This window comes from Perca fluviatilis, chromosome 9 (assembly GCF_010015445.1).
Source record: "Perca fluviatilis chromosome 9, GENO_Pfluv_1.0, whole genome shotgun sequence".
NCBI lineage: Eukaryota > Metazoa > Chordata > Actinopteri > Perciformes > Percidae > Perca > Perca fluviatilis.
The window spans coordinates 37,405,824-37,433,033 of record NC_053120.1 but is presented as its reverse complement, the minus strand read 5'-3'; the positions used below and the strand labels follow the sequence as shown (position 1 = coordinate 37,433,033).

General features: G+C 43.3%; 1 protein-coding gene across 11 annotated transcripts in view; it reads right to left on the bottom strand.

The window, feature by feature from the left end:
* Positions 1 to 27,210, bottom strand: part of dab1a (DAB adaptor protein 1a) — a 331,663-nt gene that overhangs the window by 55,105 nt on the left and 249,348 nt on the right. For 10 of the 11 annotated variants that reach the window (XM_039811470.1, XM_039811473.1, XM_039811472.1 and 7 more), the window contains one exon: positions 783 to 1,050. In XM_039811470.1, coding sequence (XP_039667404.1) covers positions 783 to 852 — 70 coding nt within the window. In that variant the 5' untranslated portion in view covers positions 853 to 1,050. Of the gene's footprint in view, positions 1 to 782; positions 1,051 to 4,262; positions 4,492 to 27,210 lie in introns of those variants that run through there. The other variant, XM_039811471.1, reaches the window with a different exon arrangement.

The following is a 27,210-nucleotide window of genomic DNA, read 5'->3' as shown; positions in this document are numbered from 1 at the left end:
CATTTTTTGACTGATGCGACTTATACTCTGGAGCGACTTATAGTCCGGAAAATACGCAAGTCCAATGAGGGGAGAGAGGAAAGTGTGATAGCGTGTCCACTAGCAGGTAGAGCGAGCTACAACTGACAGGGAGAGAGAGAGACTGTATCTCTACAGCCAATCCAGTCTGCTCAAAGCAATGGTGTTATTCACAAATAGGTTGCACATAAGGGGAAAAAAAGTAGCTTCCACTTAAGGGGCCCTATCTTGCACCCTGCGCAGAACAGCGCAAAGACCGACGCAAATGTCTTTGCTAGTGTAAGACCGACGCACTTGTCAATTTCCCGTCCAGCGCCTGCGACTAGGATTAGTGTGTCTGACAGGGTGGGGGGCGTGGCATCACAATGGTGGCTCTCCATCGTGATGCCACAACCCTAACTCAGACTTATTTTCTGGTTTTTAGTAACTAGGTCGATGGATTTTACTGTGTCTATTTCTTGATACTTTTCACGAACTCTAAGCAAGACAAGGCCAAACAAATACGATTAACATTTTAGAACCACAGTGTATGTTGTTTGCCATTCTGAGTCGTTGTGTTTTTTTTTTTTTTTTTGTTTTTCCGTGGGGGGGGCACAGCGCCCCTCTTTTTTTTTTTTTTTTTTTTTTTCTCTCAAAGCAACCCCGGACACAGAACTCCGAAAGGGTCACGACACCGTAGCTACGGCGTGGAGTTGACGCAGAAGCGTAAAAGAGCCTTAACAATGTTTCAAACTGTACAACGACGGGTGTGAAAGTGCACTTACCTTTCCTCTTGAAGTCCCGTCTGACGCTGCCGGGCCTGACCGCTGGCTGTAGCTCCGTCTCTGTTGACATCCTCAGGCTCCAACTGGGCTACAGTCCGCTCCGCTTGGCTCCGCTGGGCTCCGAGGGTCCGGTTCACAGCGTCAGTGCCGTGCGTGTGTGGGCGCCGGGTGTGTGCGGAGGCGCCAGGTGTGTGTGTGGGCACACAGGCTCATGGGAGAGGGACGGGCTTTAGCCCTGACACAACATCCCACACACACCCACAGAGAGCTGGGGAGAAAGAGAGGAAGAAAGAGAGTTTGCTTCGGTTAGCTGTTGTTTACTCTTGGCAGGCGAAACCTTGCAAGAGTTCTCAGAAGGCATGACAATGAGCTCGTTTCTGATCGGGGGGCCTTGAGTAGATGTTGCCTATGGTAACGGGCTGGAGAGACCTGCTCTACACTTCCTGCTTCCTGTCACTAATGTCACTCTGCAAGGACACTGCTTAAAGAACAATCCCACCTCTTCAAAGCACTCCCCAATTCAATCATGAAATAATTATTTAAACAGGTTCAAAAACACTAATAATCATTCATTTTCGCAAACGTTTTATACTAAAATGTCATCCGACATTCAGACAATTTAGCCAGCACTTTTGGATTTAACAGCAAAACGTGAGCGCAACCGAAATGTCAGTTATAATTCTCTGACTGCACAGGGAAACTGTGTGCACACACAACAATAGTAGATCAAAGTTGAAGAGGTCTTGTGAACTGTGATGTTTACAAGGGATTCTCATTTTACTTTCTTTGTCTTTTCAAAAATACGTTTGGCTAAACTGGACGTTTAAAACCTGATCATCTGTTCCCACAGGTTGTCCCGTTCCCAGATCTTGGCAATTCACTTGGTGGCTCCGGTTATATGATTACCAACAGCAAAGATGACCAAAACTAATGAGCCAGGTTGGATTAAACTGTTCTTTAAAGCTGCTACCACACTTGTTGCCCTTCCTGGGCCCTGTTCAGTGCCTGGTGGGCCCCTCTGGCACCAGCATTCTGTCCCTTCTTTGCCCATCTGCCGCTATTTTATTCTGAAGCGTTGACTGGCAGCGACTCCGATAACCTAGGAGCCAAAAACACTCCGATCCACACTCTAACCCTGTCGTGTGAATGCATGAAAACACACACATTTACATGCACACTCAAATGCAGACAAGCTCCTTTCTTACAGAGACGCTGAGGTACAAAGACAGCAGGAGACAGCTGCAAGTCGACACGCTGAATAATGAATCTGACTACTTTCTGAGCCGCTCTCCACCTCTCTGTTTACTATCAGCCTTGACCTCTCTTTCCATCTCCATCTAACAGTGGCTGAGTGCAGACTTGAACAAAACCGAAAGACTGGTGCTTCTTGGGGAAAGAGGTAAATCTCTCTTATTCTCTTCCTCCTCTCCACGGTGTTTCTGTGTGAATAGGAAGCCCATGTGAGCCTCGGGCGAGAACAGATGAATTGAGAGGCTTTTAATTTGCTGCAGACAGAACAGAGTCCATTTAATTCTGCCAGCAGAGGCCATGTCGGCAAAATGCTGACAATATTCTTTATCTGGTCCAAACACACTGGAAAAGTGTGAGTCACTCCAATTACAGGCATTATCAGCAGCACTGTTCCACCAAATGGATGGAGAGAGAGTGAGTATGAACAGAGAGGGGTTAGAGGGAAGAAAAATGAACAGAGTGGGCAGAAAGTGAGGGGTGAGGGAACACAGAGTGGGTGAGTAAGATAATGAGTAAAGTGTATGGGAGAGAAAAAAGCCCAAGGAAGTAAAATCAGAACAGAAAGGAAGGAGTTTGAGCGGCTTCAGCGCTAACCCTGAACATGTCCCCTTCTGTCCCTCTTCTCTTTCCTCTTTGTTCTCTGAATTCGTTCTTCTCCTTCGAGCTGTGAAGTCTTTCAGCCAGCAACTGGAGCTTGTGTTGAAGAAAGGCAGTCTGTTAATCCTCGACTTCGGCCAGAAAAGAAGCATTCTAGAAACCCCCACGCCCCCCAACCGCCTCAACCCACAAAATAACATCTTTTATTTTGCAACTACAAAACTCAAGATTCCTAAACATGTTTCTGTGCTTTTACACTGAGCGTATAATCCAAAATATATCATGAAATAATTGCGAAATGGGTTCTGAGTTCGGTCTGCTAAATTGCTCCTATGAGAGCACTGCTCGCTTAATTGAAGAAGTCCAACTCATCCAACCCCTGTAAGAAAAACTGCCATCAGTCTACTGGTGAAAATGAGCAACAAAACGAGACTCTGAGGATGAAAATGAAAAATCTGCTGCAGCCCCGCTCTCCAGACCTCTCCAAGGCTCCAGACATATGGCTGTTTCTCCCGAGCGTTCGGGGAAAGAGTTCCACATCTAAGCTACGGTCCCTGGAGGGGAGAACAAGCTAATTTCTCAAAAAAGCAGTCCATGTCTAGCTTCAGCTGTACAAATTCCCTGCCAGACACACACACACACACACACGAAAGATAAAGCAGCGCCGTCAAAAGCCATCGTGAACACTGTAGTGGCGGTTTGACCTGGAATCAGCGCACAAGCTAAAAGCAGCAGCAGAGTAGGATGTGAACATGGCTTAGTGTGTCTGGATTTAGACAGCAATCTGAAGCCGTACCAGAGGAGACGCAGCGGAGGAAAGGAAAGGGAACGAGCAGTAAATTGGACGTCCGTAAATGGGGGGCGCTGCCAACAAGCGCATGTGGGTGATGTGAGGATCTGGTGTGTGTGTGTGTGTGTCTCACTCTCTCTCTCAATAAACAGGATGCTGCCAACAGGAGCTTAATGCCCAGAAATCATCTGCAGCTACAGTAAAGTCTGCCAGGCGAAAGGAAAAAAAAAAAGGAAGAAAGAAAAGCTCTCTACCCTCCCCTCTTTCTCCCACCTCCCACTCTCAGGGTAATTGTGTTCTGTCCATCAGGCTCAGAGTTAGATTAGCGCCTCCACTCATTCAGCTCTCCTGCCATCTCAATAATGAATCATCATAAAGACCACCTCTACACTACCTTTCTCACTACTTGTGTTCTGTCCATCTTCTGCCCCCCTCCCCCCTGTTCTCCTCCTCCCCTCCCCCCCTCACCAACGCCACCTTTGTATCCTGACACCAACGCAGAGCCCTTATCAGCAACACTTTTCTCTTCTGAGCTGTGCTGGTTGATGTATAACCATGACTGCGGGTACGAAAGGTTATCCATGTTACATGTCTGTCATGGTTCAGATGTCTGAATGGTAAATGAACAGTCTTTCTTGAAACTACATTAACAATCAGACGCAATCAAATGCTCCTAGTTTTAGTCACCGTAATGGTTAAATGCACTGGGAAATGTCAACTGATAGAGCGCACGAGCAAACCAAAGATTGTAATTAATGTCAATCAAAGCCCATTCTATCTGGAAAAAAAAACAATGGTGTACCTAGCAGCAGAAACTAAGAATATAAAATATTGAGACCTACCAGTTTATGGATCGGGAGTATGTGATATACAGTGTCCTGTCCACTCAACTCCGGTAGTCTAACCAACGCAGGAAAAGACGAAGAGCGGTGAAGTATGAAACCGAGCGCAACGGAAAACGGTCAAAAGGGTGAAAGATCAACTCATAGAGATTAGAGGATAAGACGTACAGTACCAATGGGCGAATGAGTTAATAGGCTGTTAATGTATAAGAGTGCAAGAGAGAAAGAGAGAGAGAGAGTAAGGGAGATATGAGAAAAAGAAAGACCTGAGAATATGAGCTGTGGGTTAAAGTTCAGTGTCACACCCAGATAACCGGCGAATCACTCTCACACTTTATACTCCATATAACAATAAATGAAGTCCAGCGTCATTCACCCCATGTCACAATTATTGTTAGAGATTAGCATAGAACAAAGTATGGCTGACAGATGGTGAGGATTGAATGTATAGAAAGATTTTAAGTGGCCTCATTTTCCATAATCCAACCACAGCCATGTTAATGATCAATAATCAACTACTCTTTAAAAGCTCATAACATTAAAATGCTAGTTTCACAACACAACCAGAGTACATTAGGTATTTGAATCATAAATGAAATTAAATAAACACGTAACTGAAAACCGCTGTTCAACATTATGAGGTCATAAGGAGCAAGGTTACCTCCCCTTTCTCTGCTTTGCCCGCCCAGAGAATTTGGACAGCCAAACGGCCCATGAGAGAGAGACATCATGGCTTTCAAATGAGCAAAGTGGCAGTTGGTCAAGGCCACACCCCCACCCTCCATCTTTCAGATACAGTATTAGGGGACCACTAAGGTCTATATAAAAGAGACTTCAGATACAGTATTAGGGGACCACCAAGGTCTATATAAAAGAGACTTCAGATACAGTATTAGGGGACCACTAAGGTCTATATAAAAGAGACTTCAGATACAGTATTAGGGGACCACTAAGGTCTATATAAAAGAGACTTCAGATACAGTATTAGGGGACCACTAAGGTCTATATAAAAGAGACTTCAGATACAGTATTAGGGGACCACTAAGGCCTATATAAAAGAGACTTCAGATACAGTATTAGGGGACCACTAAGGTCTATATAAAAGAGACTTCAGATACAGTATTAGGGGACCACTAAGGTCTATATAAAAGAGACTTCAGATACAGTATTAGGGGACCACTAAGGTCTATATAAAAGAGACTTCAGATACAGTATTAGGGGACCACTAAGGTCTATATAAAAGAGACTTCAGATACAGTATTAGGGGACCACTAAGGTCTATATGAAAGCATCCAAAGAGCACCATGTCATGGGACCTTTAAAACAAATCCCAGCCCAGTCTTGTCTTATCAAAAAGGGCTGTGGCCAAATGCCTCTGTATAAGAACAGATCTCCCCCAATCCCCGGGCCACAAACTGAAGTCTAACTGGTTTTTATGGGCCTGTACTGTGGGGTCATGGGTGAGCCAGTCCAGGTGTTCTAGTCCGGCTATCACCAGACCAAGCTCAGTCTTTTAAGATTGAACATTAGTCAGGGGAGTCTGCTCTGTATTTTCTACTGCACAAAAGGCGTGATCAACGGGCATAGTTCAAATGACTCTGTACGCAATTGGATAGTCCTTCAACCAATCAGACCAACGATCCAGGTGACATACTTTACACACACACACACACACACACACACACACACACACACACACACACACACACACACACACACACACACACACACACACACACGGTTTGAGCTGAGCTCCATTCTTGTGGCCACCAGCGGGGTTAGCTGGTAAATTTGGCTTTACCAAAGCCGGTCGGTAGTAAGGCAAACACATCCTTCTTTTGTAGGAAATTGTTCCAGGGCAAGTTTCGGTTCCGTTTTCAGAGAACACTTGCCATTGAAATCTTTTAAAACAGCAGCGACAGCGACAGCTGCACTTCGGTGGCCGCCATGTTGAATGTAAACAAAAAGCTGCTTGCCGTCGCTTCTCTGTCGTCATCGTGTTAAACCCGCCAATAGTGTGCCAGGTGGATAAGCCAGTTTGTGATTGGTCCCCGCAGATTTGTAACAGAAGCAGGATAGAAAAAGGTACAGGTGTCCAGCCTGAGCAGCAGGGAGAAATCTAATCACCGGCAGATCGGGCTGGGGTTACCCAGTCCAGCTGTTCACTGTAACTTGATAAGAACATGGTGGATTAGTTTCGCAGGTGAGCATATTGTAAAACGTAAAAGAAGTAGTAGTGACAGTGAAGTGGTTAGACTCGGGGTAAACATGCCAGCTTGTCCGTTACCATTATTCTTAAGTAATCTAATTCTTAACAGTGGTTTACCAATCATCAGTTAATCATGAACAAGTGCTTGTTCTAACATGTTTTGCAGAAGATTTGACACAATAGAAATAGAAAATTAGTCTGCAACCTTCTGGAGAATCTTTTTTATGTCGTTTATGTCATTCTTTTGGCAAAAATACCAAACATTACCTAGGTCCAGCATTTCAAATGTGAGAATTTGCTCCTTTTTTGTCTTATCTAATAGTAAACTGAAAATATTGGACTGTTGGCTGGGCAAAACAAGTAACTTGACAACTTTATCTTAGATTTGGGAAATTGTTTTCAAGACCAAATACCTCAGCCATTAATCCAGAAAATAATCAGCAGATTTATGTAATGAAAATATGTGCACTGATTACAACGTTAACCACAGCATTATTCCGTTTTGTTAATTTTGGAGGCAAGGACTGTTCCCGTAACATAAAGTACATTTGCAGTATGTACTGTAGGTCCTATGCATTCATATTTTTCTAGTTTAATAGTTGCAGTCTTCATCCAAAATAAGACCAATAGCATTAATTTAACACAGTGAACACAGTGATGATAGGGCTGTTAGAGAGTGATTAGGAAAACCTTGTGGCTGCTGTACTGTAAGATGAAACTAAGAACAAAGAAATAGAGCAAACTCCAAACCACAGAAACTCTAATGTTGTGTTCACACCAGCCGCGTTACTCGCGTCTCCAGCAGCTAATTTGCGTCTTTGCGTCTTTACGTAATCGCGACGCTGGCAGTGTGAACACACCACGACATTGCATTGAAGCTCTAAAAGTATAGTACGGTACTTAAAGCTGAACACAAAAAGACCTTTAGAATCTTTCTAACCACCTGTATGTACACTCATTTGCATGGTTAGGCTGAAGGCTGGCACTGTGTGGCACAACATCATGGGTCAATGCAGTCCTCGCCTGCTGAGAGGCTGCTGTCAGAGCAGTGTTTCCATTAGGATTTTTAGGATTTAGAATTTCCCATGAAACGGAACTGACACTTCGCTGCAACACAAACAAATACATTTATTCACCTCTATTCACACACAATGAGGCATATTTTCAGTTGTGATTGAACTGTATTTTTTGAGTTACTATATAGGCCAACTTTGATCTTGACATACTGTATAGGCTAAGCATTCTGTAACAAATAACAATAAACCCACTATTAATTACATTATTTGAATGCAGTGTAACTACTTCAGCATGTAAATAATGCACCTAAAATACAAACGTGAACGAGGGCGTTCAGCAATATTATATCGAATCAACAGCTAGGTGCAATTTAGCTCGCAGGTGAAGAACACAAACAACGAAAATCACCGGTTAACTTAATTTAAATTTGCAAGACCAGGCTTAAATGAACTGACAACAGAAGTTATACGACTTACAGTTCTCAAGGACGTACACACACCATCTCAACTGGCTTATCATCCGGACAGCGTCTCTTTTTCCTTTCTCCCTTTTCCTGCAGAGTGACCACGCTGTTCTCCGACATGCACTGTAACAATGCAGCCCTATTTTTGATCCCGTGGGGGGCAGAAATGTTGCCGTGGGGGGCCGCCACGGTCAAATCAACATAGAGGAAACACTGCAGAGTGCACATGATCACAGCTCACCACACCATAGTACAGTTAAAGAGTGATTACACGAGGCCTGTGGTACAATGGGCCTTAGTGACACTGATCTAAATAGCCATTACCCCCAAAACACACACACACACACACACACACACACACACACACACACCCTATTAGTAGAGATGTCATACAATCCCTCTTCAGGTTGGAGCAAGAAAAAGAAATATCCGTGACTTCAACAGTGCTTACATCTGTACCACATGCAAACAACGGCTCAAAATTGTTACTGCAGTTGTCTAGTGGATAAAGCACCAGCTATTGCAGCAGGCCTGGAGGCTTATAAGAACAGCAGTGCAGCTAGTTCAGCAGGCAGTCAGCCAGGCCAGCAGCCTGCACAACAGCAAACTGCAGGAGGCAAACATGGAAACACGGTGCTCAGAGCTGCTCTAGGTACTCCACATGGCTCCCTGCCTGCCTGAATGACTAGAAGGAACATTCTGCAGAGGCCTCATCAGGAAAAAGGTAAACATGCATACACTTTCCCACCCACAATCTCCTGCCAGAAATAGGATACCCCACAAGATGACAGATTCACATGCACGTGCAGATCGCAAATGAACACCAAAACATGAGCACACACATACAGACACGCCTCACATTGTCTTCACCTAACCTATTTACAGACACGGGAGCTGAAGATATCAAAGCGCTGCGCACTCTTTGGGGAATTCCTCCTTTCTCATGTTTTAAGGGGAGATAGATGAAAACGAATCTTGTTCTCCCTGCACCTCCTGTGTGTGTGTGTGTGTGTGTGTGTGTGTGTGCGTTTCCTTCTTGTTAATGTGCTAAAATATAAATTGGTTGTACTCAACAATGTGTATGAGGCCGTATTTTTCATGCAGAGTGGAGGCTGTTGCTCTGCAGACAGACTGTGGATATGCCTTCATTAACAAACCTGCAGTCTGAGTCCACCTTTTGGTCGGTCTGATCTCCTCGCTGCCCCCTTCCAACCCAGTCTACTTTTCTACTACATCAGTCTGCGTCATGCTCATCTTCTCTATTAACACTCCAGCATTGTATTAAGGGTGATAATAAGACTGATAATTTAGCAATCCATGCTTTTATTATGTTCTGCAGCAGCCTTTCTTCTGTTCATCTCTGAAGACGTACCAGTGATGGTCTTCACACGTCTCTCAGCAACACGAGGAAGTGGAACCTCTCTGGGAATAATTTTGTGATTTATGGTTTTATTGTAGTGAACAGAAGTAGGCATACATCAGCAATATGGTAATGATCCTGATTAACCAAGTACAGTGCAAACAGACACCAGACCGCTCAGAGGGTCTGTTGTGTGTTCCACTGACCCTTCAGATACAAATAAATACCATATTTAATTATTTTTTTTATGGCTTCTTATTTAATTTGATGCATCAGCGGTGTGTGAATGGATGAATAAATTAATTGTGTACAGGGATCAGAATGACAGACACAAAGAAGAGGATTGGAGGTTTTTCAGTCGTAGTCGAGAAAGTAACCATGCTCACACTCACAGCTTCACAACATATTTTACAATTTGGCCTTTTGCAAAGAGTGTCGCCAGCAGCTCTTAAGCCAGGGGTCGCTCTTTGCTCTGGAAAACCATCATCACTGAGCTGCAGTCCGTTGTGCTGCTGGTCTGTTAAAAATGTCCACTCAACATGATTTAGATCCCCCCACAGCCCCTCTGGACCCCCATCACCAGAGCCTAAAGTGAGTGATGGATTTGCTACATCTGTGGAGTGGAAGAAAAGAGAAAAGAGGAGGATTCTGCTGCGTAAAAATAGAGCGGGGGCCTGCCGGAGCAGGAGACTGAGACTTAATGAGGGATGCAATCATCAATTATTCAAAACACTTAATCATGGTGTCGCACGGTGCTGTTGCACAAACACACACGTGCGCACACACGCAGACAAACATGCGCACACACAGCCGTACCACAGGCTTTTCAAACTGGGCCTCTGAAGGCAGACACACAGAGACAGATATATGGATGGATGGATAGAAATAAAGAAACGGAGGACTGTTGCTTCTGCATCATTTTTTACTGACACAAATTATGTCACAGGCAGTGTCACACACTAAACACAAGGGCAGACAGTAGTACAGGGGTACACATTACATAATCCAGGAGCCACCCCAGATATATAAACACACACACACACACACACACACACACACACACATACATATATATACACACATATACATATATATACATACATACATACATATATATAAATATATACATACATATATATATACACACATATATATATATATACACACACACACACACACACACACACACACACATATATATATATATATATATATATATATATATATATATATATATATATACAGTGCCTTTTGCGAAAGTATTCCGTGACCCTTTGAACGTTTCGCCACATGCACTTTCAGGCCTCAAACATAAAGAGATAAAAACTGTAATTTTTTGTGAAGAATCAACAACAAGTGGGTCCCAATTATGAAGTGGAAGGAAATTCATTGGCTATTTCAAACTTTTTAACAAATAAAAACTGAAAAAGTGGCGTGCAAAATTATTCAGCCCCTTTACTTTCAGTGCAGCAAACTCTCTCAGAAGTTCAGTGAGGATCTCTGAATGATCCAATGTTGACCTAAATGACTAATGATGATAAATAGAATCCAGCTGTGTGTAATCAAGTCTCCGTATAAATGCACCTGCTCTGTGATAGTCTCAGAGGTCCGTGTAAAGCGCAGAGAGCATCATGAAGAACAAGGAACACACCAGGCAGGTCCGAGATACTGTTGTGGAGAAGTTTAAAGCCGGATTGGATACAAAAAGATTTCCCAAGCTTTAAACATCCCAAGGAGCACTGTGCAAGCGATAATATTGAAATGGAAGGAGTATCAGACCACTACAAATCTACGAAGACCCGGCCGTCCCTCTAAACTTTCAGCTCATACAAGGAGAAGACTGATCAGAGATGCAGCCAAGAGGCCCATGATCACTCTGGATGAACTGAAGAGATCTACAGCTGAGGCGGGAGACTCTGTCCATAGGACAACAATCAGTCGTATACTGCACAAATCTGGCCTTTATGGAAGAGTGGCAAGAAGAAAGCCATTTCTTAAAGATATCCATAAAAAGTGTCGTTTAAAGTTTGCCAAAAGCCACCTGGGAGACACACCAAACATGTGGAAGAAGGTGCTGTGGTCAGATGAAACCAAAATCGAACTTTTTGGCAACAATGCAAAACGTTATGTTTGGCGTAAAAGCAACACAGATCATCACCTTGAACACACCATCCCCACTGTCAAACATGGTGGTGGCAGCATCATGGTTTGGGCCTGCTTTTCTTCTGCAGGGACAGGGAAGATGGTTAAAATTGATGGGAAGATGGATGGAGCCAAATACAGGACCATTCTGGAAGAAAACCTGATGGAGTCTGCAAAAGACCTGAGACTGGGACGGAGATTTGTCTTCCAACAAGACAATGATCCAAAACATAAAGCAAAATCTACAATGGAATGGTTCACAAATAAACATATCCAGGTTTTAGAATGGCCAAGTCAAAGTCCAGACCTGAATCCAATCGAGAATCTGTGGAAAGAACTGAAAACTGCTGTTCACAAATGCTCTCCATCCAACCTCACTGAGCTCAAGCTGTTTTGCAAGGAGGAATGGGCAAAAATGTCAGTCTCTCGATGTGCAAAACTGATAGAGACATACCCCCACACAACTTACAGCTGTAATCGGAACAAAAGGGCGCTACAAAGTATTAACTTAAGGGGGCTGAATAATTTTTGCACGCCCAATATTTCAGTTTTTTATTTGTTTAAAAGGTTTGAAATATCCAATAAATTTCGTTCCACTTCATGATTGTGTCCCACTTGTTGTTGATTCTTCACAAAAAATTACAGTTTTATATCTTTATGTTTTAGGCCTGAAATGTGGCAAAAGGTCGAAAAGTTCAAGGGGGCCGAATACTTTCGCAAGGCACTGTATATATGTTGAAAATATTGTAAACAAATTAATAACATAACTAATTAAAGCTGCAAGCAGCATTGGACGGGCCCTCGCGCGTCGGGGTTACTGGCGGACCCCGCTCCTTCAGTTTCAATAGGGCCTTCGCAGCTGTCGGCGCTCGGGCCCTAATTCCACTGGTCGGACTGTTGAGCTCGGTTTCAGGCTGATACCTCCTGTTCAGGCTGGTCCTCATCCTCAACGCGTGCCTTTTTCAGTCGCGGAAAATACTTCTCAATACCCATCTGGATTGAAGCAGCAAACATTCAGTGTAAGAGTAAAAAATGACGTTCACGAGATAGATACCAACCTTTCGTGAACTTGTGAATTTCGCCAGCCGTCTTCTCTCCTTGATGGAGACAGACGCTGTGTGCACGGTGGGTTCGATGGTGTTTTAACCCTTGTGTTGTCCTTCGGGTCCCGGTTAATACAGCACCTTAGTGCTTTTTTGTACAGCATTTTGGTCAGCTTAAACTGTGTGTAAAATGTGCTCTAGAAATAAACTTTACTTACTTATTTTACAAGAGACAGGGTTTAGAGAGCAACTCTCAACAAAGTAAACGGAAGTACATAATCTTATCCCTCCAGCGGCGCCTTCCAGGCAGCTGACCCTCACCTTAACCCTAACTATAGCCATTGCCACGCTGCCTGGAAGGCGACGTTGGGGGGCTAAAAACACCAAACATTGCACGGGCTGCACGGTGGGAGGAGCTGTGTGTGTGTGTGTGTATGTGTGTGTGTGTATGTGTGTGTGTGTGTGTGTATGTGAGAGAGACACAAGTGGCAGAGAGACGGAGGAGAGCGGGGAAAGGAAATGCAATTGAACATGTTTTTTTTTTTAAATGGCGTTTAAAAAAAAATACAAAAAATAACGAAACACAATGTGAGGTGGCCGGTGTTGATAGTGCGGTGCACCGCCACACATTAGTCTATGTGTGGGAAACACTGTGCAAACTCCACACAGCTGGTGGTCACTGGATCCAATAGGTGCTTGTACTGACCTTTTAAGTGGATCGGGTATCAGCCACGTTCCACAGTGTCTTTGCCAATGTCCCTGTAAAGTTTCCACTATCAGTCATGAAGGGGCCCAACTCAGCTTTTAGTGCCACAGCAATCTGGCCTCATGTTACCTTACATACAAATAAGTAATAGAGTTCACTGGTATTGGATCTGTCAATGGTATCAGAATAGGTATCAGGAGAGGTATCGGTACATCCCTTGTCCATTCCTAGACTCCATGAAACAAAATTATTTTCTCTACAGGCAGCTCACAAACAAAGTGACCACACAAACACATATTTATAATGTATATTCATGTACCTATAAGCATTGGGAGCTAGTTTAGAGTAGCTCATGGGAATGTGGAAGTTCTTCTCAGAGTGAAATAGCACAGTTCTGCTCAGACTCTGAACATGCTTTTTAAAGTAGGAAAGAAAAGACATAAAGAGGGGTAAGGATTGGATGGCAGAGAAATGGAGTAGGCAATGACTAAAAGAAGCTAAGGATGCTTTAGGCTAAACCTTCAACAATAACAGCCCCGAACTTCTTCCCTTGCAAGCCGCCGGCGTGCCCTGCCTGAGCAGCTCGCTGCCAGCAACTTGTACCAAGACATATTTTCTGGAGTGAGCTTTATCGATGGCTTGAAACTCTGTCTGTCTGCACTGCAGGGGGGGGGGGAACAGATTCTCCACCTCTGTCTTCTGAGCCCAGTCAGACCGCACAGGGAATGTCTTGGTTCAATCTGCCCCAATTCAACCCTTGGGAGAAATCTCCGAGGGGGTACGAGTACATCTTCTCCCCCGTGCAGCTTCCTGCCACTAGCGGCCATCAGTCAGTCACACTTCCTGCCTCCTGCCCGGGTGTCTAATCGCCCCACGCACGCTGTCACAGTCGCCTGCCCTTCCAGTTAAGACAGCCAAACAAAATCAATCTTTACTGAGTGTCCGTGTTTAATAAGGCCCTGTTGTTTCTTATGGACTCTGACAACATGATCAGCCCCCACCCACCACTTCACACACACATACTGCACATGCAAAAACACACACATACACAGCGTAGTAACTACAGCACCAATGTGTGACACAGTAAGCTGGACGTTTAACACTTTCTCACACTTATTAACTATATCGGTTTGTTGTACTACTTGTGTCTATGTGTGGGCGCGCACACACGCACACACACACACACACACACACACACACACACACACACACACACACACACACACACACCAAGCCCAGATAAAGACGGCACCCTCTGATTGTCATCAACAGACTTCCCACAGGATTGTCAGACTCAGGACACGATTTGCATAATTTCCATTTCTGAATTCCCAACTCTTTGAACTTTTCACAAACATTTCCAGCCAGACACACACACACACACACACACACACACACATACACACACACACACATACACACACACACACAATGGCAATGTGCAAAAATCTCATGCTGCATATGGAGTCTGAAAGTTCCTGGAGGTGAAACTTTCTGCCAGCTCTTGAAATAGACCCTTTTAGCACCCTATGGTCTATTGGACTGCTGCTCTGTGTGAACTCACACAGAGAGTAGAGGGGCTATTGGCATTCACTTCCCAGTGGGGCTCTGAGTCGATACAAACCTCTTAAAACTCAGAGAAGGCTGTGTGCGTTTCTGAGCGTTTATTCGTGTGTATTTGAGAGAGAAGGAAGGGGTGTTAAGATTAATTTTTCCATCGGCAAGCAGGCATCTGAATGACGTCAGTTGTTCCAGGCATGCATTTGCTGTAAATGCACTTTGGTGCGGATACACAGGTATATATATGTGTGTGTGTGTGTGTGTGTATCTGTATGTATGTGTATGAGGTGCCGGTAATGATGGTGTGCTAAAGCAGAGTCCCACCTCGCCAGGGCCCAGCCATCCATCATAGTGCAGCTGCTAATTATACCAATACATACACCAGCACAGAGAGGGTTAGGAGAGCTGGGGGAGAGGTGTGTGGAAAACAAAAAAAGAGGACAGGGATAGAGGAAGAGGAAGAAAGAGAGCGAGAGAGAGGGAAGATAGTTGTGGCAAAAGTGAAGGAGGCAGCTGGGATTAAAAGAGACAAAGAACAACAAGAATTTCACTGTTATTACGGTACTGTAGGTGAAGCTATATAGAAATCCCTGTCGTGCCAATAAAGCTAATTTGAATTTGCGAGAAAGAGGGGAGGAGGACGAAGATGAGGAGGAGGAGGGAAAAGGGAGCTGGTAGAGAAGAGGCAACCAGCATGAAGAGGAAAGGAAATGTGCTGTCACAGGCTGAGGAGTGAAAGAAAGTGTGACTGGAATAGGCAATCGGATTCCCCCAGTCCTCTCACACACTCTCACACTCTCACTCACACACACACACACACACACACACACACACACACACACACACACACACACACACACACACACAGAAGCTTATTGCATCTGTGTGGATTAATATTAAAGGCCAGTGGGTGCTCCCTGTTCGACATGACCTCTAAGCTTCTCAGGAATAAGACACAAGTCTGCACTTCTAAAGATTGTGTTATATTTTCAGAGATGGCTTTATGGATAAATCTAAAAATCCTATCTGTCTGTGAGATGGAGGTGATTACATTTATACACAAGCATCAAGTAGAAAGTATTCATGTTTTAAAGAACATTGGGCCTCATTATCTTCATTACCAATATCTTCCTGAATTTTTTCTTAATTTTTTCTTAAATTGTTTCTAAGAAAAGTCTAAGTCTGGAGCAGTGTCCAACACCTTTGTTTTAGAACGAGGAACAAGGGAGGGCTGCCCAATTAATCCTCTCTTATTTGTCATTTTTATTGAACCTCTGAGCCAGTGGATCATTCAGAATGAAACTATTTAAAGGATAGATACGAAGGGAGGAGAACAGAAGATTGAATTATTTGCTGATGATGTATTGGTGTATCTGTCCAGCCCAGAACGTTCACTTGAACAGTTATTCTCACTTCTCAATCACTATGGCTTCTTCTCGGGGTATAAATTGAATTTCTTTTAAACACAAGTTCTCCGTTTTCAATATAAACCCTCAAAAGATAGGATGACAAAGTTTCAGTTGCATTGGGGGGCAGAATCCATGAGGTATTTGGGTGTACATTTACCAAAATATTTAACAAAATTGTTCTTCCCCTCAATCAAAGGATTAGGGAGGATATAAGGAGATGGGACCTAATTCCTCTCCTTAATTTTGGATCACAGATTAAATCGATAAAGATGAATATTTTACCAAGGCTGTTGTACTTATTCCAGTCCCTTCCAATAGATCTACCTGACCAACAATTCCAGGAATGGGACAAACTTATCTCAAGGTACATCTGGCAAGGGCAAAGACCAAGAATTAGAGTTTACAGTTGGCGAAAAACAAGGGAGGGGTCGCACTCCCATACCTAAAGGATTATATGGCAGCCCAGCTAAAACCTTTGACATGTTGGTGTAATCCAATTACTTTGCAAGGTGGAAGGAGATTGAAGAGGCTATAACAGAGGAGTTTCCAATTCAAGCAGCAATCGGGGAAAAGGCTTTATTAGACCCAAAGGCATACATTACCATATATTCTGGTCTTGCCCATTAATAATTCCTTTCTGGCAAGGGGTTCATGCTGTTTTGCAAACAGTAGTCCAGGTGGACATTCCATTTAAATTGGAGACCTTGTTTTTGGGTGCCCTGCATTTAGAGAATGTGCCCCCTCATGTTCGTTATCTATTTAGAATCCTTTTACTTTGTTGAGAGTGCAGCGGCCAGAAAAGCCATCACTAGGAGCAATACCAACAATCGAGGATTGGATGGACATAATTTAGGATATTTTTAGGATGGAAAGAATTTTTTTTCTACTAGACTGCAACAGGACAAGTTTTATAGGAGTTGGGAAAGGTGGATTGAGTACATCACACCGGTTGGACCATCATTTGTTTAAAGTAAATTGCGGTCTTTATTTTATTTTACTCTGTATTGTAAGTCATTTGAGTATATTGAAGGCACACCCCAACATTATGGTTCCTTTAAGTTTTTTTATTTTTACATCTATTTTATATTTTGTTTCAGTAAATTTGTTTTTTATTTAAGATACTTTAATGGTCACTATATGTTTCTGTAATATTTACTCTATTTCAATTTTACTACTCTTTTATACAACTGAATTGTATGCTTGTAATAGGAGGATTATATTGTTTGTTTTGAGCTTCCTTTAACTTAATAAAAAGGGAATTTCAAAAATGTTTACGTCTGATTCATGACGTGTTCTTAAACAGCAGAACTGTTCGCAGGTGTGTTCTTAGAATGATGAATCCCAAGGTCTTCGTAAATTGAAAGCCCGTGCCCGTTGCTCCTATTTAGCATAGGTAAACGCCCCGTTAATTCCCACAGAAGGGCATGAGATGGAAGGGCCGTGCACACTTAGAAATGTCAAAAGGACATTGTGAAGAAGGTGGAGGCCTCGACTCCGAAAGAAAGAAAAACTTCTGAGGTGGAGGTACTGCTGCAAGAAGTTAGCAAATAAAACCTATGCATGGAATGCAATTACTCATGCAGTGAACGCTGTATCCGGAAACTAATGAAGTATATAGGCCTAGCACAATTCATACAACAATGGCAATAAAAAGTGTATTTATTAAAACAAACATACATATAATTATGTGTAAAATAATGACAGTAATTAGTTACAAAAGTATAAAGGAGAGAAATATTATATATATTTTAAATTAGAACGGACGAAAACGGTATAACTACTTATTCTGCACAAAAATGTCAGCTCTCAATTGTGCGTAAGAGTGCTCTTGAGTGTGCGTAGATTCTGTTACTAAGAAGAAATCCCAAACAAAACATTGGTGAATGGCAGAATCTTCGTGAAAACTGCATGAGTGGGGTTTAAGAACAAATTCGTTCTTAAGAACGTTTGGTGAAGGGCGCCCGGATAGCTCAGTTGGTAGAGCGGGCGCCCGTATATAGAGGTTTACGCCTCGACGCAGGGGGCCCGGGCTCAATTCCGACCTGTGGCCCTTTGCTGCATGTCATTCCCCCTCACTCTCTCTCTCTCCCCTTTCATGTCTTCAGCTGTCCTGTCAAATAAAGGCCTGAAAATGCCCAAAAAATATTCTATAATGTTTGGTGAATGAGGCCCATTGGCCTTTTTTTATGTCTCTGACATTATGCGGTTAAACATGGAAGAATTTTGGTCCACATTCATAAACGTCTCGTGAAATGTCATGTTCAATTCCTGCAACAGCAGAATTACTGAACAAGACAGAAAATATATTCATAGAAAAATGAATGTTGGAGTGGTGCTTTTAAAGAGAACTAAATTACTCAAGGATCCCTTTGGTTTGTTGAAATAAGAATAACTGGAAAATCTGAGGAAATAAATCAAGTTATTTAAAAGGCATCTTAATACTGCAACTGTGACGACATTTAAGCATTATTAAGGCTTCTCAAAGCACCATGAATGTTCTCTATAAATTCATGTGACCACATTGCTGTGAAGAATATCTAAAGGATTCTTTATCGTCCCAAAACTTGGTGTTAGACAAGCCTATAAAGGTCCATTTATCTGCACCATATTGAAACCCCTTTCTTGAGAGTGTCTGCTCTAAGAAGTAAAACTGGCTCAACGTGTCAACCGACTGCCCAAAATAGGAACTACAATGACTCAAACAAGAGCACAATCCAAAGCTTAGAGTTGACTTTCACCAAATTAATCTTTTGATTTCCCAGAATACCTTTAGCTCCTCCAGAATATAGCTCTGTTGCGAGAGCGAGTGAGACAGAAAAGGCTGGAGCGCTTCTTTTCTCTTCTCATCTTATTCCCAAGACACATCGTCCTCTTCACTTCCTGGAGCAAGATGAAGGCCAGCAGGGCTGTGAAATTAGCCTATCAGATGACTCCACCGACTAAAGGAGAACTCTGAATATGCTAATAGACAGGAGATTAAGATATGTAGCTGGGGGGCACAACCACATGAACACACTCCCTCACACACACACACACACACACACACACACACACACTAAAACCCTTTATTCTATGATTATAGAGGACATAATTATAATGGCAGATCTCCAGCACAGAGAGAGCTTTGTAGAATTTTACAGTGTCTTTGATGAGGATACAGGTAATGAAGAGGATTATTTCTTATGTGAGGCTGAACAAAAAAAGAGATGAAAAAAGATGCAGATGTGTACGTGTGCGTGTGTGTGTATAATGATATACAGAGAACTTAGAGACTCACTAGATTACACAGGACTCTATCTGCTGCAGGCAGGAAATCCCTCCCTTTCTTCCTCCTCCTGCCTCTTCTCTCCATCTTTTCCTTTAGCCCTACTCCCTTGTTACCATGGAGTTACACAAACAAGTGCAGCACCCCTGACCCCACACCGCAAGCCCCCCTACAATCTCCCCTTCCTCGATCTCCTTTAACAATCTACCCATGAAAAATATCATTCCTCCCTTCCCTTTGTCTCTTCTCCTCTGCGTTTCCCTCTCGGTCTGATGGCTCATCTTTCTTCATTGCTCTGCCTGCCGCTCTCCCAGGGCTTGCCATCTGTATAGTAACAGGTGCACTGTGTATGTGACTGATGTGTTTGTTACCTGTAGCGCTGCCTGCAGCCACAGTCTGCCTGGAGAAAAGCTGCCTCTGCCTATCTGCCTCCCGACCTACTAGCTACCACTTTGCTCTCTTTTTGGACTCCTTTGCCTCTGTCTCTCCTTCAGATGGCGACGGGATGAGGAGAGGAGCGTTGTAATGAGTTGGGGAGGCAGCAGCAAGCTGTCGTGTGTTTGGAGCTTTTACCAGCCGTGCTGTGTTCACCGTGGTGGAGTTTGGGTAATTAGTCCCACCAGTCTATGAGTGTGCGTGTACGTGTTAGCATATATAGGGGTGTGTGTGTGTGTTCCGCCGGCTTATCTCATTAGTCTAGCAGGTTAGTGATTAAACTCTCTGCAACACCTGGAAGTATCCTCCATCCCTCCCATCTCTGCTGTTGTGTTAATTTACAGCTATACCCCCTGAGAACTCCCTGGCCCAGTCATAACACACTCCACAGGATGGCTACACACACACACACACACACACACACACACACACACCTTACGACATACCTGCATTATCACTTACAGCCACATCTAACTCTTGAGTCTTTTTCAGACATGTAGTCTGTAACATTGCTGGGTCCATCTATCTGTTACAGTAATGGCTTATGGACTTTCAAACATACGTCTCCATTATGGCTCAAATATATATGTGTGCCCCAGAGCTCTCTTAAGTCTGTTCGCGGCCCAACCCACCTAGCCTTTGTGCCTAAGGTAATGGAGTCAGCCTACAGGTGCCCCTCCGTGGAGCTCTTGGCTTTTCACCCGCCTCCTTTCTCCTCAGAAGAGGAGCAAAGACTTCACACATTATGCTCTGTTCGGGCTCTGCACATGTATGTGAGTCGGACGGCTGGGTTTAGAAAGGGGGACAGGATCATATTGCCAGTCTTACATCCAAGCATCCTAGTCACAGTAGGCAGCAGTATATTGTACAGAAAACCACAGAGGAAGCTACTGCCCCACTCTGTCAGTCATTCAATAAACCGTGCAGGCAGCCACAGCAGCGGGCAGGCAGTCATATGGCCAGTTGTATGGGGATGCTGTGATATTATTATTGCGTGTGTGTCCCTGAGGGCTGAGATGCGATGGATGTCAGCAGTGTAGGTAATAAATTGCGGAGGTCAATCCACTCTGGTTAAGAGGTCCATTCCCGGGGAAGGACCCCTGAAAGACAATACCGGCTTTCAAACATATTCCCTTTCCCACATTTCCCTTCATTCATTCTATGGCCTCCGTTTATCAGACTGGGGATCATGAAGTTGTTCTCTCAAGAGGTCCAAGGCAGCATGAGAGGATCACAGTGAGAACTCATTTGAGGGGCGATTTACAGCAAAGGCCAAGGTAAGAGTGTTTTCTCCAGGCGAGTGGAGAGTCTCCAGAGAGCGGGGGTGTGGGGGGGGGGAGTGAGACAGTGGGCTCTAAAACCCATTAGACATCCACGCAAACGCATGAGGGCCCAAGCACACGCCAGGTGGCAAGGTGCAGGCGAGGCCTGGGTGAGGTGAGCTGGGCAAATCGCAGCAGCAGATAGTATGACTAATAACAGCAGAACTCGCTGAGGCACACCAGGCAATCACAACCATTTCTCACCTCAATTCTCTCCGTCTCGCACTTCCTGCTGCTCCTTCTTTATTCCTCCCTCTGTCCTTCACTCTTATTCCTAAAGTTCCCTTTCTAGGTGGCTCCATTTTAAAACACATGCCTAGAATAGCACCTTTTGTTTCCCACTTAACTTTTTATGTCACTTTTCATTTTTTGTCTCTTTTGCCCAGAAGGACACGAACTATTCATAATGGCTGCCGTAGCACTTTGCTGCTTTATGACGTGAAAAAGTTGCTTAAAGCACACAGATATGCCCCATGCTGAAGAGAACAGTCCTCCCATGCCCAGTCTGCCTACTTACATTCATACAGCCACATGGAAAAATATGGAAAGGGAAGATAAATGAAGATCGCTTTAGAAGTATCTTTTACAGTACAGCTGCTAATACCAGCTGCCTCATACGACTGAACCAATGTGCAGAGAAAGCATGTGGGCTATTTGAAATCAAACACACACACACACACACACACACACCAAATATGGTGGTCCACTCATCCACATCATATTATCAACCTCAAAATAAGCCCTCGCCTAATATTTCTGTCAGCTCCAGGCATGGCTATTATGGGTGTGTGTGATTGAAAGCATCAAATCAGTTCAGGCATTTAATCTTGCGGCTCTTAGATCTACAGTAGCCTATCCCATTAATCCACAGAGTGAGCATGGCCCCATGGTTGAATGGGTGGTCTTTTAACACCCTCTTCCCCAAAAATTACTCATCAGCCCTCATGGATAGAGAAAAGTCGTTATCTTAAGGCATATCCAGCTAATTGAAGGCTGCCTATCTTAATGCTCAGATATAGAATGGAGGGAAAGTGCCATATGTGTGTGTATGTGTGTGTGTGTGTGTGTGTAAGAGAGAGAGAGAGGAAGAGAGAAAGAGAGAGAGAGCAAAGAAGAGTGAGATAGATCATGGCCTAAGGGTAAGGGTGCCATCAAAAGCACTTTTATAATGAAAAAAATAATTTACCCTTCAGTTATATGTCCTCTTCATCATGTGACTGTGTGTGTGTGTGTGTATGTCTCTAGCAGTAGAATGTGTGTCAGTCTAGTAGATGCTCAGTGGAACTCGATCAAGGAGCACAAATGACCTGAGAGCAGGTGATTGAACCCTCCATTCATCCTTAAAGCTGACCACACACACACACACACACACACAACACACACACACACACACACACACACACACACACACACACACACACACACACAAGATTGCTGGATCTTTAAATCAGCTGGATGCACTTTCAATCCATATTCATTGGCAAAACCTATTATTCTGCTAGAATATATAAAGCTTAAAGTTCTGCATAATTAGGGGCGTTCTGCTTTGAGTGACAGGCGGGCTGCCGTCACAGGAGGCGAGCGTAAACTGTAGGCTTCATTCAGCCAATCCCAGCTCCACCACGCTCAGCCTCTTTGGCCATTTTCGGATTAGCCGACATCAGGCAATGCCAAGATGGCGATGGCCGGAGCCACCAGGAGCCGCCCACTTTGAGCTTCATTTTGGCTCTTTAGAAACCTATGGGGGACAACGCCCATATTTTATACATTCTATAGTCTATGGAAGCAACATAATTTATGTTAACACTGAATATTACTCCTTGTCAGATGAAAGGCTCAATAGTCCCGCCAATTCCACACCAGTCAGCAACTTTTTGATTTGATTCGAACACACCACAACTCTGCCAGTTCATATAAAACAAAACGTCCAGCATTGTAGCCTACCAAGCTAGTTCTTCTTTATGTGATGAGTGTGAAATGGTGGAAAGCCCAAGGAAACAATATAAGACATGCACTGAACAGGTGGACATAATGTGGATTGTAATGGGATGTTCATGTTGCTCTGTTTCTGCTGGATAAGTAGGCAATTGTTTGCCAACAGCCCCAGGCTTAACCATAAGAACGTGATAAGCTGATACATCGTCAAAGCTGCTTACTGTAAGGTTTGTGTTAGGGTCTTCAACCCACTAGTAGTCAAAAATGGCTTAATGCAGCCTTAAGCTACTTTAGGCTTTCATAAAATAAATGGTACAGCTGTATTTTATTTTCTGTAAATGCTTGTCTAATAAACACATCCTTACTAGCACTAAAGCTCCACTTTTACAGCTCACTCTAAAGCACAAAGCAATACTAACTATATCTGGGCTGATTTTGGCTGGAAATTTCCAGCAGTTCAGTGAGGCCCAATTCATTTGATCTTTATTCCCTAATGTGTATTTATGAGTCTGTGGGTCAAATCCTCTTACACAACTGCCAGTAAACAACATTTAAAAGTGGAAAAAATAAAAATACTGCCACTGGAGGGATATGTGTCGGGACATTAGGAAGGTGTCGTTTGTGTGTGTGTGTGTGTGAGAAAGCATTAACAACATCATATATAAATGTATTTGTTAAACAATGTGTTTATCTGGTTGTTATATATATATATATATATATTTGTGAATACAACGGTACATATAGAAAAATGCTGCATGGTGTTAAATAATGGCCAGAAAAGTGTTGTTGCAGAACATTATGATGTCACAGTGAAGTCAGTGTTTCCTCTATGGTGATTTTGTAGTGGCAGCCCGCCATGGCAAAATTTCTGCCGCCACGGTATCAGAAATAGGGCAGACGCACAATGTAGTCGCAGTTGCCTTTTAAATTATCCTGCCGACATATTGCAATTTAACAACAAGTAGAACTATTCAGAGGTTACTGGGTCCGTCCAGTTTAACTCCACATACTGTTGTGTTGATGTAGTTTATTGACAAAACGTTTGCTTTCTTCCGAGTCGACTATGAAACGACCAGCTCCACCAAAAACGTCACCGCGGTGGGTCCGTTCTGATTGGACAACGTTCAACTTGTCAGTTCAGTCCGCTCATCGTCCTGATATCACACATTTGGTAACATTAAAAGGGCAAGTGAGTCAGTGTAATATAATATAAATTGGAAATAGGCTATAGATGTAGCTGTGACCCACTCCCTCTGTGAGTCTGCCGCCTGGAGGTACCCCTCGGCACTGCTGCGATACCCTGTGTTGTGTTGTGTTAGATGTTAGGGGTGAAGTGCAGAGAGAAGGGGGCACGGGACGCTGGGTTGAATACTGTGGCTGAGACCATCGGGTTTTATTGTCACAGAGAAGGCTGGTTCCCTCATCCCCTTAACGGAGTACATATGGTTTTAAAACAAACATGGCAGATCAAGTGTAAACTACAGTGACCTGCCCCCGCTGCTAAAAAAAATCCTAAAGGAAACACTGGAAGTTGAGGTGAAATGTTGTCATAATAGGCGTAGGAATTCTTGAATTATGGTTAAAAGCGCATTTTGTGAGGTCACAGTGATGGTGACCTTTGACCACAAGTACAATCCTCTTCCTTGAGTCTAAGTGAATGTTTGTGCCTAATTTGAAGAAATTCCATTTAGAGGGTCCTGAGATATTGTGCTCCCAAGAATAGGACATACGGACAGACAACCCAAAAACATAATATGTAGGGCCAAGGCTGTCACCGGCGCAGAGGCATAAAAATGTGACAGATATATTCCAAAAGAAGAAATGTTGCGTGTGGTAGTGAATCCATGAGTGGATCACTGTTTATGGATTCAGAATACCATCATCTAGACAGATCCGTGGGATTATTTATTTAATCTTTTTGTGTCATTCTATCCATTTTTATTTATATATACACATTTTTATTAAAACTGTAGAAGTGCTGATGATGTTGTGGTGGTTGATGTGATATCTCATTAAGGACTTCATAATTTTGAGGAGGTTCCTACATTACGTTATTAAACGTAGCTTTCCTTTAGCAATACGAGCACAAACTGTTCATTAATGGTCCAACCAAACCACAAGTTGGTGCTGAAAAGCTCTTTTCCAGTTTAACTCTCTGAGGACAAAAGACGCACCGGCGAGTCCAAGCGACGTTTGACAACACTCCTACTCAAAAAGCGATATTACAACATTTCATTTTTGACATTTATTTACTATTTTATTCCTGTATTACGCTACTTTTGTGAACCCAAGACTTTTGTAAACTCATTTCAAACAATTGAGTGTAGGTATGTTTTCACAAAAGATTTGGGAAATATTTCCGCTTCAGGGCCAAATGATCTCTTTATACATTGCTCTGGAACAATTTGGGGCATCACTAAACAGAAAGCTGAGTTTGTTCTGAACATTTTGATATGAAATGCATGAGGATCAGTTATATGCAAAAAAAAGGAGAATTCAAGAAGATATCTAAAAATGCCCTTAGACCGCAACGTTTAAATGGTGGATATCGACTCTCCAGAGCTCCAAAAACCTAGTGCAATGGTATGACACATAAGAAATGATTAACGTTTGGTGAAAATTTGAGAATTATAGCTGACATAATATACTCTGTACCGAGTGCAAACTAGTTTAAAATGCATTAGGCCTGCTCATTCATAATCTGGCCACTCTCTCTCAGTGGTGGCTCTAGCAGTCAAAGCGACTGACCTTTGCACAGCAGGTCCAAAAAAATGGCCTATAGACTGCATTCAATCTGCTTCCCTCACCTCTCTAAATGCAAGGCAGAGTGAGGAGGGGCCAAAGTGTGTGTGTGTGTGTGTGTGTGTGTGTGCTTGTTGTTTGAAGTGCACAGTGGGAGGGTAGTGTGATGGGCAAAGAGTAGCAGTGTGTGTCTACGTTTTTACACGTGCACGAGTGTGTGTTCTTCTTATGCACGAGTGTTGATGACAATAAATGGCCGAGGCCGCGCGGTGAAATGGCCACTCACAGCTCTGCAGCACCGTTGACATTGAGAAGAAGCTTCAGTCATTACTCACCTCAGCCTTAACCTCTGCTGAGTCTGAGCTCCTTCTCTCTTTCTCTTTTATGCCTCAGTTCATTTTACTCTCATAAATAAACATTTTGTCTATTAGTTTGTCTAAAAAAGGTATAAACAGCATAATTTAATCAGATTTGTTTTAGATTGGTATTAATAATGTAGTTACAAAATGTGCTCAACCGGAAAAGTTCTGTAAAAGATTAGAGCTGCAAAGATGAATCGATTAGTTGTCAACTATTAAACGAATCGCCAACTATTTTGATAATCGATTAATTGGTTTGAGTCATTTTTTTTATGAAAAGAAAAGTAGAATTATCTGATTCCAGCGTCTTAATTAAATGTGAATAATTTTTGGTTTTCTTCTCTCCTCTGTGAAAGTAAACTGAATAGCTTGGAGTTGTGGGCAAAACAAGGCATTTAAGGACGTCATCTTGGGCTTTGGGAAACACTGATCGACATTTTTCACCATTTTATAGACCAAACAATTGATTCGAGAGAACAAATTAATCGACAACGAAAATAATCATTAGTTGCAGCCCTATAAAAGATCAGGTACAGGTAGAGCATGGTCAAACTGAAGCCTCACAGGTAAATGTCCACTGTTTCTTTAATGCGGCATGAAAAAGCTAATCCCATTTTGATCATTTTTATGTTTCTACCTTAATTGAAACTTAACTTGGGTTATGGGTTGAGCAGATTTCATGACCCGTGAAACCACATATAACTCCATTCTGTGATCACAAAAGCGCTTGGGTGCGACACTGAAGTGCTGAGAGACAAGAACAGAAGCGCACAACTCCGTAGATGAGCGCAAATGCACACGGGGGTATGTGTGTGTGTCATGTGTGAGCGTATTTAAGTGCGACAGTGTGCGTCAGAAAGTGTGAGCTCAGTAGGCTGAATGCTGCAGCATCTGGGCGCCCAACCCGCTCCTCTGAGCCCAGCGAGCACTGTACCAGCCGGGCACCAGATGCTCCAGGGGAGAGAGAGCTCGTGATGTGGT